This window comes from Mobula birostris, chromosome 5 (genome assembly GCF_030028105.1).
Source record: "Mobula birostris isolate sMobBir1 chromosome 5, sMobBir1.hap1, whole genome shotgun sequence".
Taxonomy (NCBI): domain Eukaryota; kingdom Metazoa; phylum Chordata; class Chondrichthyes; order Myliobatiformes; family Myliobatidae; genus Mobula; species Mobula birostris.
The window spans coordinates 203846736-203870432 of NC_092374.1; the positions used below are offsets into that span (position 1 = coordinate 203846736).

Below are 23697 nucleotides of genomic sequence, written 5' to 3' on the forward strand. Positions count from 1 at the left end.
CCAAACATAATCTGAGTTGCAGGCCTGTTGAGTAGGAAGCAACCACACAGAACAAGGATGTAATCACTTTCTTTCTTTTCTTTTCAAATCTTTTTTATTATTATTATCTAAAATTAACATGAGTACCTCGAAGTAAGCAACACTTACAATGTTTTAAGGAAAACAAAACATTATTTAAGGATTGCAACATTCTAGTGAAAGGTACATGCAACATGACACAATCAAATTGTTCAAAATTCCCAGAATAAAGATAATAAGTCATCTTTTGCAACATAATGTGGTTTTATTTGTGTGTGGATTCAGGTAGCAGAAGATTCTTTGCAATTCCCACAATATAAAGTATGAAAATAAATCACCTTTTGTAAGAGATCCTGAATAGGCAAGAAACAGAGAGGCTAAGGAATGGAGAGATGGAGGAATAGAAAGATAATGGGATGGAGGGATTCAGTGGCAGGGGAAAGGAGTGTCAGAAGAATGGAAGGATAGATTAGAGAGACAGAGGAATGCATAGAGGACCAGAAGATCATACAAATGGAGGGTCAGATGAATGAATGGGAGGATAGAAGAATGGAGAGATAGGGAAATTGATGGATAGATGAAGAGAGGATCAGATGAATGGAGGGATAGAACAGATAGACGGAGGAACTGAGGATCAGAGTAAGGAGAGATGGAGGAATGGAGGGATAGAGGAATGGAGGGTCAAATGAATGGAGAGAGAGAGGAGGAAGGATATAGGGATGGAGAATATAGGCTGATGTACAATTTAATTTGACATCATGGATGGCATGGGCACTGTGAGCCAAAAGGCTTTTTTCTGTGATAGACTATTTTAATGCACACAGGATTGCGTTGGATGAGTTTTGATCCATGTTGTTATGGGGAACAAACAGGAAAGAGGTGCTGGACCCCGAACAAATCCAAGTGAATTTACAGAATTGGAGAGTTGTTTGAGAGGAGTTCCAACACATTGAGTCTGCTCTGATGACAGCCTCCATCACAGACCAGTGTTGTGGTGATTGTCTTTGTGGTGAAACTGCACCAGTTACAGCTGCTGTGATGGAAGATTCATTCCTGTTCTCTGAAATTTTGAACCTTCAGATTTGTGAGTATCCTGTTGTACATAACATTTATTATAAATTACTATAAATTGAACATTGTACATTGGACAGAGACATAACATAAAGATTTTTACTCCTCAAGTATATGAAGGATGTAAGCAATAAAGTCAATTTAATTCAGTTCAATAGAAGACACACAGAAAGGCTTTCTCATGCAGCCTATGGCTGAGATATGGAGTTATCTGCCTAAAGTGGGTCAGGAACTGAGACTGCCGCAGATTTTAAAGAGTGCAATGTGACTGCATGAAAGCGTAGAAAAATACAGGATCACCGAGAAACACCCAGGGAACAGGATTGATTCCTTCACTCCTGCAGAGAGCTGGCATGCTTCCGAGATGCTTCAGAAAATCAAATTTGTTGTCCAATGTCACCTCATCATTCATGTCTTTTGAAAAAGTGTATAAACACCCTCAACATTCCTGATAACCCTGCAGTTCCTCTGGTTCTGTTCCAAATAGACAATTTTTGTGAATCCCAAAGACATAATCTGCAGGAATACATTGCATTCATTTTAATGTCAACCAAGGGTAGGATGGTCTTGAATCACCAACAATTCTGTGGTTAGCATATGAACAAATAATCTGATGGAAAGTGCAGACTATGGAATACAACTGGGTTTTCTGCTCCTGGTTTTCCAGACTCTCCCTGTTGATGTCAGTGAGGTTTCCCAGAACCTGCACCACTGCCAGATCCCCACACTGTCCCGCTGAGTCCTGGGGCAGATTATTAGCTACTCAGTCCAGATTTCCAATTCTCTCCGTGCTTCCTGTGAAGGCTCCCTATCGATATAAGGTCTGGGAGTGTTTTACCCGATGCCAGCTACTGTTTTATTCCCAGGTTGGATCTTCATCCTCCTGGATTGTTACTCTGTGGTGACAGATTATCAGTGGATCAGAATTCTTGCCATCACGATTAAGATATGGACAGAAGTAAGGGTATAGTTTCCCATTAAATGTAGCAATGAAAGTGTAGATGTGAGTCAGGTTATCCACATCATGAAAGGACACTTTTCTTCCTTCATAATCCAGGTAGATCCGGATCTTTCTCGGGTGAACACTCAGCGCTAGGCGTTTCCATGGCTGAGTACAGGCCGAGTACTCTGTCCCATTTCTCAGTGCCACTGCCCAATATCCATTATCTGGTGTCAGGATGATTTTCTCCTTCCTGTTGATGGAATCCTTGGCTATGCCAATGTCCCAGTTAGTCTTATTTCCCACTTCCACCTCCCAGGAATGTCTTCCTGATGTGAATCCTTCTGATCCCAAGACACACACACAGGGATCAAACCTCTGTGGGTTCTTGGGGAGGCCCCTCCATTTCCCGGTGTATCTCACACTTCTCAGATCATCGGACAGCAGAAGAGAAGGATGGGTTGTGTTGGGGTCAAGGATGACCGGAGCTGGGAACAGATGGACACAGAATGTCAGTCAGTCACACTCACCACCCTCCCGACAGCACATTGGCAGCTGTGGAATCAGTAGGGATCCAAAGATCTCAACACAGAGACAGACCAATGACCAGTCTGCTCCCCACCTGCACAACAGGTAAAGGAGAGCACGTTCCTACCAGATGCAGCTGGGTGAGAGTGAAAGGCAGAGAGCGTGTGCGGAAAGACCAGAGGCTCTGTGGGAGGTCATGTGCAACACGGAAAGGCCGTGTCTGAGTTGGAGAGGGCTCAAAGGACAGCTGTTCACATGCACCCCCAGTGGCATTGATACCTCCTGATCCAGCACTTCCCCCCATCTCTCAACACTGGTCACCACCCTCCATTCCCTCTATCCTTCTGTCCTGATGAAAGCTCCAGACCAGCAATGTCAACTGTCCATCATTCTGACATCCCTCTGCATCTTTCTCACAGCCCACAATGGGAATTCGGTCTGTTTCATCAGCAGACATGGATACTTGCACACCACTGTCACAACAAATCATTCATACAGATTGTCAAAGATTTGACGCCCCTTTGACATCACACCTCACAGCCGACTGCATTCCATTAAAGAGCCCTTTCCAAATTCTCATTTCTCCAAAACTAACTGGAGATAGAACATAGAACATAAAATAGTACAGCACATTAAATGCCCTTCAGCCCACAGTGTTGTGCTGACCCTCAAACCCTGCCTCCCATATAACCCCTCACCTTAAATTCCTCCCTATACCTGTCTAGCAGTCTCTTAAACTTCACTAGTGTCTCTCAGAACATTCCGTGGAACTGCACTCTATTCCATGGTAAAGAAACCAGCTTGGTCATCAGCCCTGGTGAGAGGGAACCCTCCTTCTGTACAGTGGTGAGGTTAATTTGGGAAGGAAAAGCTTTCCTCATTTAACCACAATGCAGGTTTGCCTTGTACCAACATCAGGGAAATGACAAGGTGTGGTATAGGTGGGAACAGGCACAGTTGAAGAAGCAACAGATGCAGCCTCTCTAATGCCAAATGACTGCAAATGGGTGGCGAATGTTGATGCATGACAGTGGTGGAGGGGCCGTGGTGTAAATCACAGAAACTGAAAGCAGAAGAGACCCAAAGATCAGTTTCTTGTGTTTGTCCTGAGCCTTTGAACATGCAGTCTTACACATACCGCTCAGACTAACTTTTATCTGAAACTTCTCAAGAATCCTTTCATTTGCCCTTTGAAATGATCACTGGGGTAGAGGATGACTAGAACTGGGAACAGATAGATGCAGACCTTCAGTTATTAGCTAGTCATTCTCAAGCGAAGTCCCCTGCCTACTGACCATCACATTTCTTATCAGTCCATGCCCACCTACAAAGTGTGCACTGCCAACAGGAAATAACACAGGCATGGACAAGCCATGTGCAAATAACCAACATTCTACAGACTGCCACCAGGCCAACAGACATCACGAGGTCAGCGTTTCCCATATCTGCTCCCTCGTGCTTCAATGAGATTTCTAGCCTGGGGGGTTTATTTATTAAAGCTACAAGTGAAGTAATGCTGTAAATTGACAAAAATATCAAATAGAAATCAAATCAATGAGAGTTTTAAGAACTGCATCACAAAGTCTCCACCCCACCTGCATTGATGACGGTCAGCATCTTCTTCCACACTCTGTACTGCAGTGAGCCAAAATGCTTCCCCACATTTATTAAAGGGTAAACCTTCTGCATCTCTGGCACAGGTTGCTTTGCTCTGGAAGAGATGACAATGTCAGTAGTGATCCATTGCCTGGGGGTTAAACCAAGTTAGAAATAGAAATTTCAACTCATATCAACACAGGAAGTAAGTTACAGTATACCTTTTCTGTGTTTCTGGAAATCTCTGTGGAATAAAAACAAGCATTAATATTTCTATAGAGATAAGAATTCAACCACAAAGTAACAGAAATGTTCCTGGGAGTCAACATCTCTAAGATTCTATCCTGGGCACGGTGATGCAGTTACAAAGAAGGTATGTTTGTGACTACATTTCATTCAGAGTTAGAGGAGATTTGATTTGTCACCAAATACTCACAAATTTCTACAAAAAGTACTGTGGAGAGTATCTTAACTGGTTGCATCACCATCATGGGCACCAGCCTCCCCAGATTCGAGGACATCTTCAAAAGGTGAGGCCTCATCTGTCATAAAGGATCCACATCACCTCTTCTCACAGCGGCCATCAAGGAGGAGGTACAGGAGACTGAAGACACACACACACATAGTTTTAGGAACAGCTTCTTCCCTTCTGACACCAGAATTCTGAATGGACATTGAACCCATGTATACTATCTCACGATTTTTTTCTTTTTTGTTTCTCTTTTTCCCTAATTATTTACTTTTCATATATCTATAATTTTAAACATTGTATTAGAATGCACTGCTGCTGCAAGCAACACATTTTTAATGACAATTGCCAGTGATACTAAACCGGATTCTGATTCTGTTACCCTATGGACGGATATCCCACAACACGAGGAATAGTACGCGCTCACTGCACATCAGAACTGACAGGATTAAAAACCGGAGGCATCACAGGGTGGTTAGAGCAGAAAACTGGCTCAGTCAGAGGACATTTGTCCTCTGTTCCCTCTTGGATTTACTGCTGATGCTCAGAACAGTCAGAACATTCTCCCACACTGCACAGTTATGGTCAAACTCCCGGTCTGAGACCAGTGAGTAGGGAGAGACTGGGTAGTGGTCACTGGAGTTTCACTGTAAATGTGCCGTGATTGAGAATGTTGTTGTTGTTTCTGAATGAAGTTAACTTGATAAACCATGTGCTATTCTTATCACCCATTACAGGAACGATGTGAAAATATTCTAAAGGATGCGTGTGATGTTCACCAGGATGCTGCCTGGATTAGAGGGTATGAAATTTAAAATAGGAGAGGACAAGACTTCAGGTAGTAGCGGAAAGTTTAAAGGAGAGATACTGGGCAAAGGTTTCACACAGAGAGTGGTGGATGCCTGGAATTTGCTGCAAAGGGTGCTGCTGGAAGTAGATAATGGTGGTTCAGAGACTTATAGATCGACGTGAATAAACAGGAGGAGTGTGGACCATGTACATGCAGGAGGGGTTCAGATTAATAAGGCATCATGTTCAGCAAAAACATCATGGGACAAAGAGTGTCACCTGATACAGACATGGCCCAAGTGAGAAGTCAGAGACGCTGATCAGATCGATATTTCACAGACTTCAATGTGAACAACGTTAAAGGGAAAAAGAGAACAATAAACAGGGCCGTTGAATAAACACCCAAATTGAAAACGAAGCCTACACTGCGGCTGAAAAGAACAACTAAGAATGAAACGAATACCGCTAGTCTTCAGAGTCAGTTGACACGACAGTACAATTTCTCAGGCAAGACGGAATGCATAATAGCTATGTCTAAGTCTCAACAAACACCAGGACGGAATGAATGGAGTTAAATACTATCACAATGAAATAATAATTAGCTGACACCTGCATGTTCACGAGTGCAATTGCCGAATCTGTGGTTGTGACAAAGGGTTGTTCCTGTGCGGTTCTGTTCTATGTTCTTCACATTGCCATAATTTCGGAGGAATACTTATGCTACTGGGCACCAGAATTAGTGAAACAAATGACACAAATGATGCACAAATGAATCTCAAGTTAGTATAAAGTGACATCTACCTAATTTGATAATAAATGTGAATATTACAGGGGTTAGTGCATTTTGTATTAGTGAGCAATGGGCATGTATTTTGAGATGGCTCTCTTGGTGTAACAAGTTTAGCACTGTGATCTCTAGTGGTACATTTTCCTCTTCCTGGTGAAGTATAACACGTCCTCTTTCTCAGCATTGAATTTCACCAGGCACCAAGCTACCACCCACCATCCTGTTTACTTCACCATAACATCTATTTATCACCATCTCATCTCATCATTTCACCAAACATGGTGGATCCAAAATATGTATTAGCTGAATATATGGTGAAGCAGAGGATTCAAAGGGAAGGGGTCACTTGCTCAAATTCAGATAATTAACTGAAGTAAAAGAAGTTTAAAACAGATAGAGAATAAGAGAGAGTTTTCAAACTGTAAAATTTGAGGTGAGACTGAAGCTGGATCATATAGTAATGGGTGTCAGGGGCTGGTAATGCTAGTAAACATCGCTGAGGGCCTGATGAGAGGAACGGCCTGACTCTAAACCATTAGAGTAATAATAGTTTATGGTGGAATGGCAAACTGTTTGATCCTAATAGCAGTGTTAACAAAAGAATGGAGAGAATAAAATCAGGTCAAGGTACTGTTAAAAATTTAATGCTGTCCTCTTCCTTCAGCCCTTCTTCAATATCCTGAATGGTGTCTGAAAGTGATGAGATGACTTCTGTTGCATCCTCGATCTTTCCCTTCATCTCCAGGCAGTTTCTCTCTCTCTCCAGTTTGAGATCTTCCAGCGCGATCCTTTCTTGGTCACGGAGAAAATGATGCAGTGTTTCGAACTCTGCTTTAATCTGTTTCTCTGCCATTTCTCCCTGGTCCTTTGGAAAATAAGAGAGAGTTTGAGCACTGACAGATATTGTGTTGTTACCAGAATCAGTGACATCTCACTACTGGAAGCCAGGCAACAACTTACTCTGAACAGGAGGCTCTAACTAAGGTTAAGGGGGAGGCATATTAGTTTTCTCAGGATTTACCAATACAGGAGGTCAGTGAGGGATAATTAGGTTGACTGAATTATTCACTCGCAGTTTGAGTTTCAAAGCAAAACAAAATGTGATTGCAGCTTATGGAACAATGTGATATTATTATGTACCTGAATATGCTGTAATGTTTTCTCATAATCACTTTTTACAGCAGCACATTCCTCTTTCTTGTCCAGAATTGGCTTCAGTGAGGTTTTCAGTTCTTCCTGCAAGAGATCAATTTCCTTTTACAATTTGGTGTCTCTGGAGGTCTGAAAACTAAATACTTTATTTTGTTTAATTAACAGAGATTCTTAGAAAGGTTTCATTCTCTTGAATAAAGTAGTATAAGTATTTCATATAAAGTGAGAAGTATGAGCACAATAGAGTGAAACGATCTCCCCTAATATTTCAACCGCGGAATTAATAATATCTGTGAACAAAACATTGGGAAAAGAGTTTTTAAGGATGCGCTTACAGGAAGAACGACAGAAATGCAATGACAGAGTTTAGGTGCCTGATAGTGAAAGGCACGACCAGCAATGTGGATTATGATGGGCATCAGCTGGGCTGTAAGATATCATCATTAGACCATGGCTGTGTCAGGCTTTTCCTTCCCTATGTGGCGTTCAAGATTATTTATTTGGAATTTAAGTCCAGAGATTATAACCCTGAACTCTCTCTATGTCGAATGTTATTTAATTGTAATGTTTTAAAATAAGATTATTGATGAAAAATATTAATAACATTACAATTACAGTTAATGGAAATAATATGTGGAATCAGCGGGTTGTCCCATGAGAAATGGATCAGATTTACGGTCTCAACGTGGACATAGGTGCTTCATCACTTCCGAGCTGTACTAATCCCACCTTATTGCCCTCGCATTCCACCCAACCAGCCTTATCCTCAGCTACACACCACAAACAATTTACAGTGGCCAATTAAACCAATATCCTGCATGTCTTTGTGATGTGGAAAGAAACTGGAGCACCTGGTGGAAACTCCCAGCGTCACAGACAGAATGTGAAACTCCACACAGACAGTAAATGGGTCTCTGGAACTACAGCTCCTGTACCACTGTACCGCACATGACAGACAGATACAGATCCTGAAGGGTAATGATAGAGTGGACGTGGAGATTATGTCTATTCCTGTGACAGAACCTTGAACTTAGGGTCATATTCAAAAATAAGGCATTAGCCACTCCTAAAAGATTATTTTTCATTCCCTTAGAAGATCATAAATGGTTGGAACTCCCTTCCAGTGAAAATGGCCCTGAATGTGTCGGTATCTTCTTGTGAAGCAAGAGGTTGAAGGTTTCCTGGGGATGACAGGAATTGGATTGAGACTACAATACAATCACCTCTGATCCTATAAGCTGGTGTCATGAGGGTGGGATCTGATCTATGACGGCTCATGATTCAAAAAGAAGATTTTTTTTTTAAAACCGAAGCTGGAAATCTGAAATCGACTGTAAATGTTGGAAATATTTAGTCTCTGAGTTTGTGACCTAGGAAGTCTGTTTCAATGATTTCATGTGATTCTATGTTTGTACTTAACAATCTTACTATCTGTCTGCCTATCTTTCCAACAGAAGGACATTTCAATGGGTACATTTAATGTCAGAGAAACGTATTTAGATTAGATTAGATTTACAATATACATCCTGAATTTGTTTCCAGACTGATTCCCAAGTTGCTCGGGGAAGAGCATTTCTCATACCCGGTTAAAGTCGATCATGCACATCGCTCTCTCCAGCTGAATCCGGCTGACTGCGCTAAGCCGCGCACCATCTTGGCACGTATCCATCACTTTCAAGAGAAAGAGCTGATCCTGCACCGCAGCAGACTACGACCCGTGGGGTACAAAGGAAACAAGTTCTTGATAGAAACATAGAAACATTGAAAATAGGTGCAGGAGTAGGCCATTCAACACTTCGAGCCTGCACCGCCATTCAGTACGATCATGGCTGATCATCCAACTCAGAACCCTGTACCTGTCTTCTCTCCATACCCCCGATCCCTTTAGCCACAAGGGCCATTGCGGTAGATCCCCTTGACCTAAAAATAAGAAGTCACCCAAATATTGCGGGTTTGAAGGTGGGAGGTATTGAAACACTTATTAGTTCATATGCCAAAGATGTGATACTCTACTTACAAAACTCAGAAAAGTCAGTCCCCTTCTTCTAGATTTAATCACCTGTTTTGGCAGACTATCAGGATACTCAATCAACTGGACAAAAAGTGGCTATGTATGGAGTCTAACTCTGTTGTCAATTCCTCCTTGCCAGCCATGCTGTTCTCTAAGTTAGAAAAGCCTGGGACTTCAAAAAGTTTTTGTTTTGAAAAATTCCGTCAGAATTCTAAATCAGATTAGGAGTGTTCTGAATTTACCAGAGACCTCTGTACAAACACCAATCTGATTCAATCACTCCTTTCTACCCTCATGGTCAGATAAAATCTACCATGCTTGAAGGGAAAGTGTCTAGTTTCTATTGAAGACCTGTACATAGAGGGACAGTTTGCAACATTTATTCTGCTGAAAGAGAAATTTGAGCTGCCTCATTCGCACTTTTTTTTGTTACTTACAAATTAGACACTACCTTATGTTACGTACCCCGTAACTGGGTTGCCAAACCAGCAGAAATGGACCACTTAGTTGGAGTCTGCATTACTGGAACTAAGATAGTTTTATTAAAGAAATAAGTAACACAGTATTCTAACAGTAAGGATATAAATTATGAATAAACACACATGTACACAGAACTAGGATAATAGGATCAATCAAGCTCTATCGCAGTCTAGGGGTAAAATTATCAGTCACAAGTGACAGATTCAGTTCGGTTTCAGTTCGCAGTAATTGCTGTTGTGCTGTTGGGGAGGGAGAGAGAGAACGAATGAATATGCAAATCGGATTCCAAACAGACCTTCGATATTCCTCGCAGTTAGCTTTCAGGCGAGCCCTTTGTATTGTCTTCTGAGGTCACCGACTGTGACCCCTCCGTTCCAGATACGATCGTTCTTCTGCGGTGAACCCGGCACCCAGGCAAGGGCGGACACACACACCAGGTTCCTGCCAACCCATACCTTTCTACCCTGTGCGTCTATGGCTGATCCCACGACCAGACATTCCAAAACTTGCACCAACTTGTGGGGGCACACCGCTTCCAGGGTCTCGTTACCTCGTGGTGTCGTGTGTGTCGTGTCTTAGCAAACCTGTCCCTTTTATCCCCCTGCTGGGGTATCGCCTGTCAATCAAACTTCAAACAGTTCAAAGCAACCGGTCTCTGACAATACTTGGAACTGTGTCACCTTTTCGTTAATCCCTCTCATCTCTCATTAACATTTCTGAATGTTCCCCCATTGTCCTCTTATCGGCATCAATCTTCTGATAATTTGGTCTGTCATCACAATTCAATTTAAGATTTGTAATTTTGAAATCCTTCCAGGAAAGCATATATTTTTTGATATTTTAAAGAACCCTCCTGACTCCAAGCATCTCATTTCTACGTTTGTACTTTCGTTTGATGGTTGCACTGTAGCACCTACTGTGAAGATTAGAGATGCCTGGAGAGAGGAGTTGGGCATTGAGTTATCTGAAGCTGCCTGAGGCAAGAGTTTGTCTATGATACAGGCTTGCTCCGTTACCATCAGACACCAAATGAGCCAGTTTAAAGTTGTCCACTGTCTCCACTACTCTAAACTTACATTGCACAGGATTTACCCTTCTGTCTATCAGCTATCTGGGATCCATTTCTTGCCTACCTGGACGAGGCTGGGAGCGGATGAACAATTTCCCCCCAGCTGATTTCTCACGGCCCTCATTTGAGATTTAATGTTTACTATGTTTGAGCACTTTGTACAATAGGCATCCCTCTAAAGTTATGTCCCTTTTTTTTTTGCTTATTTCATTTTTACACATGTCTGAGCTGGTATGTTCTTGTTGATATCATTGGATTTTTTTGAAAATATTGAAAATAAACTATATAAAAAAAGCAGCAGCAAAGCATCAATAAAGACACAGAATTGCAGTACCCTAAACACTACTTGCTCACCCGGTCATTCAACACAACACAGGCTCTCTCTCTCTCTCTCCCTAATCAGGGAAAAACAGGTCTCCCCATTTCACAGCAAGAGGGGAGACATAATGAACAACTCGCCGATTTATGGTGTTAAAAGCCTGTTGCATGGCTTCTTGCGAGCTCTGTGCCCAAAGAACTCGGGTCTCCAGGCACACAGCCAGCAGGCAATTCACAGCTTTTGATCAGAAGGACAATTCACAAGAACTGGGGGAATTTGTTAACAAGGTTGGGATGTGCAGGACATTCTTACTCAAGATTGTAGTTCAATTGCTGAAACACCTGCAGTTTGGTGAGCTGTGTATCTGGGATGGAAAGTCCATGTGGTTTACCGAGCTGAGGACAACGTTAAGATGCATCTAGATCACATCGATGTTTGCCCCCCAAGCATTCAGCTGATTTCCCTCAGCCTATCTGGTGCAGTGAGATCCCTGACCAGGGAGCCTTCTGCATGAGGGAAGCTCTCAGAACTCTCACAAATGGATTCACTGATACACTATGTATCTGCATCAGTCTTGACTCAACACATGCAAACGTCCTGGGCTGTTAATTATTTTCTGATTTGTGTTTGGTATTCAAAGTACAAGACACCATGTGCACAAAACCTTCATTAGCAGAATCAGATTTTGCAATTATCAAGGGAATTTCTATAAATTATTTGAAATCTTTAAATAATTTATGCTTGGTACAGACTACACAATGTATGGTCATTTCAGGACTCAACACAGTGAAGCAAGAGTTTCAGATCATTCTGAAAGGAATTTTGCAGATCGGTGTGAATTTGTTGGCACCTGAATACAAACCCCACTCTGTAGAACAGTAGAGCATTAATGATATGAGGTTGAGTTATTCACAGGGAGTTACATATGTATGTAATGTATTGAATGAGTGACACATCAGTTATGAATGTTGGAAAAAATTATTTGAACCACAAACGTGAGAAAATCTGCAGATGCTGGAAATCCAAAGCAACATACACACACACACACACACACACACACACACACACACACACACACACACACACACGCACGCACACACGCAATGCTGGAGGAATTCAGCAGGTCAGGCAGCATCTACACGAAAGAGTAAACAGTCAACATTCTGAGCCAAGAATCTTCAAGAATCTTCATTATTTTAAGTTTGGCATGCTAGGTTTCCCAGACTTGTTCAGGGAGAGTCCAGAATTCCAGCAACTGAGAGAATAATCCTTGTGGAATGCATAAGTTTAATGTGCGAGACTGTTTTGGTTTCATCGAGGAGAGGAAAACACAAGGGATTGTGTTGCTCAGGGAGATTAAGAGTCAATGTAATCACCCTACATAGCATGAAAATTACAGCAGTAATATTGCAGACAGTTAAAATGCAGATGACCTTCCAAGGAAGGGTCACATAGAGCCTATTGCTGAACTGGTTGAACTGGTATTGGGCCAATTGATGGGAAGGTTTAGTCAAAAACAAGAGATAATCTGCAAATGCTGGAAATCCGAGCAACACACGCAAAATGTTGGAGGACTGAAGGCAGGATAATCTTGCCAAAGAGTTTCAGCCCGTAATGTCCACTGTACTCCTTTCCTTGAAGCTGCCTGGCCTGCTGAGTTCCTCCAGCATTTTGTGGGAAGGTTTAGTCATCATTTACCAGTTTTGCTTCAGTGAATACATATCCTCTTCTTGTCAGGCCACTACTTGGTGTCAAGGATGATGTGTTTCCACGCCCATTTAACTAATTAATGAAGTAATTTATTGAGATTCAGTGTGGGTAGACCCTTCTGACCCTTCGAGCCACATTGCCCACCAATCCCCCAATTTATTTGTAGCCTAATCGTGGGACAATTTCTAATTAAGTCCAACCGGTATGTCTTTGGATTGTGGGAAGAAACTGGTGCATCTAAAAGAAACACACGCAGTCACAGGGAGAACGTACAAATTCCATACCGGCACTGGCAGGAAAGTAGAAGAAGCACGAATTCTTTGAATGTTCCTGGCCACTGTGCAACAACTACCAGACAACACAGACAGAGTGGAATCTTTTCCATCATTGTTTCACTTTCCATCAGAGTACTTTGTGTGACTAAAATCTGATTTCGGTAGGTCATCTAGCAGTTTAACCTGAAGCATCACCCCACTGTTGTATCACTGTTCACCAGTGTAACCAAGGTCGGACTCTATAGGAAGGTCTCTGAACATCTTCCCCAGTATTCATTTTTTTTTGTTGTTATTTGAGGAGAGGGGCAGTATGAGTGTGAGGGCAGTTTGTTGTTCTCGGTGCCGGATGTGGGAGGTCCTGGAGTCTCCAAGCCTCCAGGACGTCCACATCTGCGCCAGGTGCACCGAGATGAAGCTCCTAAGGGACCGCGTTAGGGAACTGGAGCTGCAGCTCGATGACCTTCGTCTGGTCAGGGAGAGTAAGGAGTTGATAGAGAGGAGTTACAGGCAGGTGGTCACACCGGGGCCACGGGGGGCAGACAAGTGGGTCACGGTTAGGAGGGGGAAGGGGAAGAGTCAAGTAATAGAGAGTACCCCGGTGGTTCTGCCCCTTGACAACAGGTACTCCTGTTTGAGTACTGTTGTGGGGGATAGCTTACCCGGGGGAAGCGACAGTGGCCGTGCCTCCGGCACAGAGTCCGGCCCTGTAGCTCAGAAGTGTAGGGAAAGGAAGAGGAGGGCAGTTGTAATAGGGGACTCGATAGTAAGGGGGTCAGATAGGCGATTCTGTGGATGCAGTCCAGAGACCCGGATGGTAGTTTGCCTCCCTGGTGCCAGGGTCCGGGATATTTCTGATCGTGTCCAAGATATCCTGAAGTGGGAGGGTGAGGAGCCAGAGGTCGTGGTACATATAGGTACCAATGACATAGGTAGGAAAAGGGAAGAGGTCCTGAAAGGAGAACATAGGGAGCTAGGAAGGGAGTTGAGAAAAAGGACTGCAAAAGTAGTAATCTCCGGATTACTGCCTGTGCCATGCGACAGTGAGAGTAGGAATGCGATGAGGTGGAGGATAAATGCGTGGCTGAGGGATTGGAGCAGGGGGCAGGGATTCAAGTTTTTGGATCATTGGGACTTCTTTTGGCGCAGGCGTGACCTGTACAAAAAGGACGGGTTACACTTGAATCCTAGGGGGACCAATATCCTGGCAGGGAGATCAGCGAGGGCTACTGAAGTGACTTTAAACTAGAATGGTTGTGGGGTGGGAATCAAATTAAAGAGGCTAGGCGAGAGGAGGTTAGTTCACAACAGGGGTTAGTTCACAACAGGGTTAGTTCACCAGTGCAGAGGGACAGAGGGGTGTAAAATGAGGGTAGAAGCATAAAGTAGTAAGGTGAAAAGTAAAAGTGGCAGGCCGACAAATCCAGGGCAAGCATCAAAAGGGGCCACTTTTCAACATAATTGTATAAGGGCTAAGAGAGTTGTAAAAGCGCTCCTGAAGGCTTTGTGTGTCAATGCAAGGAGCATTCATAACAAGTGGATGAATTGAAAGTGCAGATTGTTATTAATGATTATGATATAGTTGGGATCACAGAGACATGGCTCCAGGGTGACCAAGGATGGGAGCTCAACATTAAGGGATATTCAATATTCAGGAGGGATAGACATGAAAGAAAAGGAGGTGGGGTGGCGTTGCTGGTTAGAGAGGAGATTAACACAATAGAAAGGAAGGACATAAGCCGGGAAAATGTGGAATCGATATGGGTAGAGCTGCATAAGACTAAGGGGCAGAAAACGCTGGTGGGAGTTGTGTACAGGCCACCTAACAGTAGTAGTGAGGTTGGGGATGGTAGTAAACAGGAAATTAGAAATGTGTGCAATAAAGGAATAGCAGTTATAATGGTTGACTTCAATCTACATGTAGATTGGGTGAACCAAATTGGTAAAGGTGCTGAGGAAGAGGATTTCTTGGAATGTATGCGGGATGGTTTTTTGAACCAACATGTCGAGGAACCAACTAGAGAGCAGGCTATTCTAGACTGGGTATTGAGCAATGAGGAATGGTTAATTAGCAATCTTGTCGTGAGAGGTCCTTGGGTAAGAGTGACCATAATATGGTGGAATTCTTCATTAAGATGGAGAGTGACATAGTTAATTCAGAAACAAAGGTTCTGAACTTAAAGAAGGGTAACTTTGAATGTATGAGACGTGAATTAGCTAAGATAGACTGGCAAATGACACTTAAAGCGTTGACGGAGGATATGCAATGGCAAGCATTTAAAGATCGCATGGATGATCTACAACAATTGTTCATCCTAGTTTGGCAAAAGAATAAATCAAGGAAGGCAGTGCACCCGTGGCTTACAAGGGAAATCAGGGATAGTATCAATTCCAAAGAAGAAGCATACAAATTAGCCAGAAAAAGTGGCTCACCTGAGGACTGGGAGAAATTCAGAGTTCAGCAGAGGATGACAAAGGGCTTAATTAGGAAGAGGAAAAAAGATTATGAGAGAAAACTGGCAGGGAAAATAAAAACTGACTGTAAAAGCTTTTATAGATATGTAAAAAGAAAAAGATTAGTTAAGACAGATGTAGGTCCCCAACAGACAGAAACAGGTGAATTGATTATGGGGAGCAAGGACATGGCAGACCAATTGAATAATTACTTTGTTTCTGTCTTCACTAAGGAGGACATAAATAATCTTCCGGAAATAGTAGGGGACAGAGAGTCCAGTGAGATGGAGGAACTGAGGGAAATACATGTTAGTAGGGAAGTGGTGTTAGGTAAATTGAAGGGATTAAAGGCAGATAAATCCCCAGGGCCAGATGTTCTGCATACCAGAGTGCTTAAGGAAGTAGCCCAAGAAATGGTGGATGCATTAGTGATAATTTTTCAAAACTCTTTAGATTCTGGACTAGTTCCTGAGGATTGGAGGGTGGCTAATGTAACCCCACTTTTTAAAAAAGGAGGGAGAGAGAAACCAGAGAATTATAGACCGGTTAGTCTAACATCGGTGGTGGGAAAACTGTGAGAGTCAGTTATCAAAGATGTGATAACAGCACATTTGAAAAGCAGTGAAATCATCAGACAAAGTCAGCATGGATTTGTGAAAGGAAAATCATGTTTGACGAATCTCATAGAATTTTTTGAGGATGTAACTAGTAGAGTGGATAGGGGAGAAACAGTGGATGTGGTATATTTGGATTTTCAAAAGGCTTTTGACAAGGTCCCACACAGGAGATTAGTGTGCAAACTTAAAGCACACGGTATTGGGAGTAAGGTATTGATGTGGATACAGAATTGGTTGGCAGACAGGAAGCAAAGAGTGGGAATAAATGGGACCTTTTCAGAATGGCAGGCAGTGACTAGTGGGGTACCGCAAGGCTCAGTGCTGGGACCCCAGTTGTTTACAATATATATTAATGACTTGGATGAGGGAATTAAATGCAGCATCTCCAAGTTTGCGGATGACACGAAGCTGGGTGGCAGTGTTAGCTGTGAGGAGGATGCTAAGAGGATGCAGGGTGACTTGGATAGGTTAGGTGAGTGGGCAAATTCATGGCAGATGCAATTTAATGTGGATAAATGTGAAGTTATCCACTTTGGTGGCAAAAACAGGAAAACAGATTACTATCTGAATGGTGGCCAATTAGGAAAAGGGGAAGTGCAACGAGACCTGGGTGTCATTATACACCAGTCATTGAAAGCGGGCATGCAGGTACAGCAGGCGGTGAAAAAGGCGAATGGTATGCTGGCATTTATAGCGAGAGGATTCGAGTACAGGAGCAGGGAGGTACTACTGCAGTTGTACAAGGCCTTGGTGAGACCACACCTGGAGTATTGTGTGCAGTTTTGGTCCCCTAATCTGAGGAAAGACATCCTTGCCATAGAGGGAGTACAAAGAAGGTTCACCAGAATGATTCCTGGGATGGCAGGACTTTCATATGATGAAAGAGTGGATGAACTAGGCTTATACTCGTTGGAATTCGGAAGATTGATGGGGGATCTGATTGAAAAGTATAAAATCCTAAAGGGATTGGACAGGCTAGATGCAGGAAGATTGTTCCCGATGTTGGAGAAGTCCAGAATGAGGGGTCACAGTTTGAGGATAAAGGGGAAGCCTTTTAGGACTGAGATTAGGAAAAACTTCTTCACACAGAGAGTGGTGAATCTGTGGAATTCTCTGCCACAGAAGACAGTTGAGGCCAGTTCATTGGCTATATTTAAGAGGGAGTTAGATATGGCCCTTGTCGCTAAAGGGATCAGGAGGTATGGAGGGAAGGCTGGTGCAGGGTTCTGAGCTGGAAGATCAGCCATGATCATACTGAATGGCAGTGCAGGTTTGAAGGGCCGAATGGCCTACTCCTGCACCTATTTTCTGTGTTTCTATGTTTCTATCTCTTCGTAAGTACAAGGTGAGAGAGGATGTTTACAGATTTTTTTTTACTTTATAGAGATACGGAGTGAATTAGGCCCCTCTGGCCCTTTGAGACCCCTGGTTAACACTAGCCTGATCATGGGACAATTTACAATGGACAATTAACCTCCCAAGGGAGAAAAGCAGAGCATGTGAAGGAAACTCATCAGACCCAGATAATAAGGTTCATTTCCCACGGTGCAGGATAGAGGCAGTGGACCGTGGGGTCTGTCTGAGATGACAGCCTCCTCCACATCTGAGGACATCTCTGCCCCAGGGCAGATGGGAAGAGAGAGTACATGGATGTGGAGAAGATGCTTCCTATGTTGGGAAAGTCTAAGACCAGAGGACGCATCCTCAGAATAGAGGGGTATCTTTTTAGAACGGAGATTAGCAGGAATTTCTTTAGCCAGAGAGTGGTGAATGTATGGAATTCGTTGCCACAAGCAGTTATGGAGGCATTCTTAAAGTATGTCTGAGGCAAAGGCAGATAGATTCTTGATTGGTCAGGGCATGAAGGGATATGGGAGAAGGCAGGAGACTGGGTCTGAGAGGAAAATTGTATCAGTCATGAGGAAGCGGTGGAGCAGAATCCATGGGCCAAATTGCCTAATACTGCTCCTATATCTCATGGTGTGTGTTGGCTCATTGGAAGCCTTCTGGGTGGCTGGGTTCACACCATATCATAGGATGAGTTGTACTTTTTTTTAAATATTGGGCATATTGCAGAAAGAATTACAAGGGGTTGATTGGGAAACATCAATGTTTCAGGGACCTCTTGCGATTTGAACTCGAATTAGTTAGAACTCCGACACAAAAAAAAATGGAGGAATTAAGCAGGTCTACAGAGGGAAATACAATCGATGTTTCGGTCTCATTCTGGCTTCTGCTCCTGTCTTTCTAGTCCCGATTAAAGGTCTCAGCCAACACTTTATTCCCCTTGACTTGCTGAGTTCCACCAGAACTTTGTGTGTTTTGGACCCTGTTCATCTTTCTGAGTTACGAACAACGTTATACTGAACTACGCCTTTAAACGGAAACACATTATCTAAAGTTCGGATTCTGGAGATAAAACTGACACGTTTGGATGTTTTGATTTTCGCAGTCTGCTCACCTTGAACTCCTGCACGGCCTCTTCCAGCAGCAACAGCTCGTGGCCACGATGATCCTTTGAATGCTGACAGAGCACACAGATGGCCTGCTTGTCGGTCTGGCAAAACAGGGTCAGGGTCTCCTTGTGGCGGCTGCATTCCTGCTGAGTTGTCTCCCGTTTTGCAAACGACTCAACGATGCCGGCGAGGGTGTGATTTGGCCTCAGAATTTTGGAGGAAGTCTCTCTTCTACATATGGGACAGGCCGCTGTGCCGGGGATCTTCCAGTACTGAGTAATACAGGATCGGCAGAAGCTGTGATCACAGTCGATTAAGACAGGATCTTGAAACAGATTATGACATACAGCACAAGACAGATGATCTTCCATGTCCAAGGACTCTCTGAGTTCACAGTGACCAACTAAAATGGTGCCCGAAGAGCGAAAAACGCTGGCTTTCACTTTCTGTTCCTGTGTTCTACCCGGAACTACAGCACCAATCAACACACCATCTCAAGTTATTTTTTCAAGTGGACTTTTCCCCAGCTCGCATGCACCTCCGGCCAGGCAGGACACACAAAAAACGTGATACAGTGGAGTGGTGGATGCACGCTTGATTTCAGCATTTAAAAGAAGTTTATATCCGTACATGAACGGGAGGGCTATGGTCCGGGTGCAGATCAATGGGCTAGGAAGAATAGTTCAGCACAGACTAAATGGGTTGAATGGCATGTTTCACTCTCTATCTATGAATGCTTATGACTCAGCGAGCAAAGCAAATTGAACAAAGCAGGAATAGAGGAAACACAGCCGGCAAGAAGGAGAGATAGAGATTTCCTTCACAGTTGGTGATTTTAAAAAAGCACGCTATGAAGCATGTAGAATCTGCTTTGAAAAAAAAAATACAGAATCTGCCAAAATTGGCTTTCAGTGGTTACTACAGGGGAGGATTTGAAGCCAAAATGATACAGAGAGAGGCAGCTCTTACTCTGGGAGTGAGTCCCACAGCGGAGAAGGTTAAAATCCGGGAGGCACATAGGAGGATCATGGTACTCAACCAGCCAGATAAAGGTGGATCTCCTTATCTTGCATCCAAGATCAATGAAACTAAAGACTTACTGGATTCTCAGAACAAAAAGTGATCTTGTCCAAAAGTAGTAAACTGTGATACTTTTTCAAAAGCAATTGTTATTGTGGTTTATTAAACTTCATGTAATCATTCATATAACCATGTAACAATTACAGCACGGAAACAGGCCATCTGGGCCCTTCTAGTCCATGCCGAACTCTTACTCTCACCTAGTCCCACTGACCTGCACTCAGCACATAACCCTCCATTCCTTTCCTGTCCATTTTGCTGTCCAACTTAAGAAGCACAAGGTGAGAATCATTAACATCCACCGGGTGAAGGGCTTTGTTTGTGAGAGACTGGATTTTATTTATAAATCTGTTGATTTTCCTTATAATCCACAAATGGATGATGTTGCAGCAGGGACAGAGATAGTTACTAGCAGAGCAGCATGGCATGGGAACTCAGCCCGTGCCTCATGATGGCTATTAAATTGCCGCAAGATCTGAATATTCTCAATGGCAAGAGTACTCTGAGGACTCTGGGGTTGGGGATGGACCTCAGTGATGGGACAATCAGCCTCACGGTGAGCTGCTGACTGATTATCCAACTGAAGGAGGTGGGGAGTATTTTGTTGTCAATCTTCTTTATGTTGACCCCTGCACCCAAAGCAGTAAATGCCTTCCTGGTGGGAGTAACATTCAAGATGCAGGCCCAGAGCATCAGTTGGTGTCCTTGATTTTTACCCAGGGTTGTTTCACACAACAACTGTTGGCCTCGGAGATAGAAAAGCAAAACCCAAGGCCAAGACACAAACCCAACAGTACTGTTCTGGCATCTCCCAGTTGTAAGTACGTCAGGTAGAAAGTGAGTACTAATGTTAATATTTCTCCAGAATAGATGCACAGTGCAGTTTAAGTATTAGATATGTTGCTGAGAATCTGGTGAAGGGACATTGACTCCAATTCTTCCCTCTTGTAATATAGGCTTCCAGTTAATGTATTACTAATTACTCATTATTCGATTAACTAATGTTTTTTTTCTTGAATGAGAACACTTCCAGCTCTCTGGACGAAAAAACATTTAGATGTTTCTTAGGCCACTAAATAATGTTTTGCTCCCTGCCTGAGTAATTTTATGATATCTGATACCTGGAGTCAAAGGCGGCAGTGAGCTTGAACAGTTTGGCAATTTCTCTGACAATCATAAATACGAAGCAAAACAATTAGAGGCATAAATTACAAGTATGAAAAACTCACAAAATAATTATATTCAGACTAGATAACAATTGCACAATTCCATACATCTATAGGCTTTTATGAGAAGAATTAACTCCATTTAATCAACTCTTTTAATTTCACAAATATAAACAGCATGGAAGTTACACACCTGAGTGTTAAATGAGCTGCCAGCACAAATGATGCCTGCGAGCTCGATTTCAACGTTTAAGAAAAGTTTTGATAAGTACATGGATGGTAGGGGTATGGTGTGCTGTGTTTCTGGTGCAGGTATAGGAGTAAACAGTTTAAATGACTCAGCACAGATCAGATGGGCTGAAGTGCCTGTTTCTGTGCTGTACTTTTCTATGACTCTATGACCATAACCTCCCTGAAAACCAAAACCGGTTCCATGTCCGGACCTCTGTGTCACTGTGGGGAGACAGTGGGAGGCCTGGCCCCATTCAGTCCAATCCTGATGCACGATCTGTCTGAGAGTGGCAAGGATGAGTCAGGATGGGCAGCACTACAGTGTTTGCACAACAACCTGTCAGAGGTGAGTTGGTTTGTCAATCTGCTCATTTCTACAAAAGAATTGAACCTTTTATATCAAATGATTGACAAGAGTAAACACTTAACGAAGTTTAAATACCTCCTCTCATGAAAAAGACAGAATTATATGGAGTTGCACCATTCAGTACTAAAGTTCAGAAAAGATCATTATAAACAAATTGAATTTAAGAGCCAGGTAATGAATTGTTCTCTGTTATTTAGGGCTGTAAATATTCATAAAATGAAGAAGATATGTCAGGGAGAAACGTTTAACAGCACAGACATTTACCATTTTCTGTGTAATCTTGTAGTCCAGGGAATGTGCAATCATATCCCATATTGATGGGGCACTGGAATCACTGTCAATGCCACCATTCACTGTGTAGTCTTTATTGCCATGTGGTCACCTTGTGCAGGAAGGATATGCTCAGGATGTTGATAAATCAGGAGATGATTCATTCAACACTGGATACCTGAACTTCAACTTGCCCCTCAGTCAGGTGTCTGGTCCAGTAACATTTCTGGTCAAAGATCATCATTCAGGATGTTGATGGTGCCCACGCTAATTCCACTGTCCCACTCTCTCCCTGCAGACCTGTGTCTGTCCAGACACTAATCCCACTATTCCAATCTCCCCCACAGTCCTGTACCAAACACCAATCTAATCCCACTGTCCCAATCTCCCCCACAATACTGTACCAAACACCAGACTAATCTCACTGTCCCACTCTCCCCCAGCCCTGTACCAAACCCCAAACAAATCTGCTGTCCCACTCTCCCCACAACCCTGTGTCAGTCCCCACACTAATCCCACTGTCCCACAATCCTCACAGCACTGTGTCAATCTCACACTAATACCTCTGTCCCATTCTCTCCCCACAGCCCTGTGTCAGACCCCAAACTAATCCCACTGTCCCAGTCACTCATCATGATTTTATATCAGTCTCACAGTAATCCCACTGTGCCTCTCTCCCCACAGTCCTGTGTCAGTCCCCACACTAATCCAAATGTCCCACTCTCCCCACAGTTTTATGTCAGTCTCACACTAATCCCGCTGTCCTACTCTCTCCCCACAGCTTTGGTCCAGTCACCACTGTGACGAAAGTACACATAGACTAAGATGTTGACTGTCCTGTGCTATCACCAGTGGGATCAACAGTTGATCTGCCACCTGTCTACAGGAGAGAGAGATAAGGAAAGACAATGGAGCAGCATTTGGAAATGGTAATGAAGAGATGGGAGAGCTTAACGGAAGGAGACAGCGGTCTGGGAATTGTCAAGTCCGGCTCCTCTTTGAACCCTGAACTGTTTGAAGTGATGGACAGGCAATACCCCAGCAGGGGGATAAAAAGGGACAGGTTCGCTAAGGCAAGACACACACAACACCCCGAGGTAATGAGACCCTGGAAGCGGTGCGTCTCCCACAAGTCGGTGGGAGTTTTTGGAGAGCTGGTCACGGGACCAAGCCATAGACGCACAGGGTAGAAAGGAACGATCGGCGGGAACCTGGTGTGTGTCCACCCTTGCCTGGGTGCCAGGTTCACTGTAGAGGAATGGAGGGGACACAGTCAGTGACCTCAGAAGACATTACAAAGGGCTCGCCCGAAAGCTGACTGCAAGGAATATCGAAGGTCTGTGTGGAAGCCGTTTTTGAATATTCATTCACTTTCTCTCTCTCTCTCCCATGGCAGTGATTACTGTGAACTGAACTGAACTTTGCGTCACTTTGAAACTGGTCATTTACCCCTAGACGACGATAGAGCTTGATTGATCCTATTATCCTAGTTTCTGTGTACTTGTTTGTTTATCATTGCTGAACTGTTGTATTTATTATCCTTTTGATTAGAGTACTGTGTTGCTTATTTCTTTAATAAAACTTTCTTAGTTCCAGTAATCCAGACTCCAACTGAGTGATCCATTTCTGCTGGTTTGGCAACCCAGTTACGGAGTACGTAACACCACACAAAACCCACTGCCCCACTCTCTCCCAACAGCCTGTGTCAGTCCCCACACTAATCTCACTGTTTTGCTCACTCCCCACAGTGTTATGTCAGGAAACAATAATCTCTCTCTCTCTCTCTCTCTCAAAGCCCTACCCTTCCCCCTCCCCCTCTCCCTCTCTCTGTACCACATGACTGGT

At 43.4% G+C, this 23697-nt stretch overlaps 1 protein-coding gene and 1 pseudogene across 1 annotated transcript; one reads left to right on the plus strand and one right to left on the minus strand.

The window, feature by feature from the left end:
• Window positions 1-1945: 1945 nt before the first annotated feature.
• Window positions 1946-19185, minus strand: LOC140198298 (zinc-binding protein A33-like). The gene is made up of 6 exons (XM_072259363.1): window positions 18744-19185; window positions 7339-7434; window positions 6830-7063; window positions 4375-4397; window positions 4153-4268; window positions 1946-2517 (listed from the first exon to the last, which is right to left on the minus strand). The coding sequence occupies exons 1-6, from the start codon at window positions 19107-19109 to the stop codon at window positions 1946-1948; spliced, it is 1407 nt and encodes a 468-aa protein (XP_072115464.1). The 5' UTR covers window positions 19110-19185.
• Window positions 19186-19588: 403 nt separating this feature from the next.
• LOC140197453 (mitochondrial import inner membrane translocase subunit TIM14 pseudogene) lies at window positions 19589-19861 on the plus strand (annotated as a pseudogene).
• Window positions 19862-23697: the final 3836 nt, after the last annotated feature.

Bases quoted from the DNA above. Each gene is read 5' to 3' on its own strand.
- LOC140198298 (XM_072259363.1), bottom strand. From the start codon at position 19,109: ATGGAAGATCATCTGTCTTGTGCTGTATGTCATAATCTGTTTCAAGAT. The intron at 4,398-6,829 runs GTACCTTGACCT...TTTATTCCACAG, and splicing joins ACAGCATTAAATTTTTAACA to AGATTTCCAGAAACACAGAA. The intron at 4,269-4,374 runs GTATACTGTAAC...CATCTCTTCCAG, and splicing joins TTTCCAGAAACACAGAAAAG to AGCAAAGCAACCTGTGCCAG.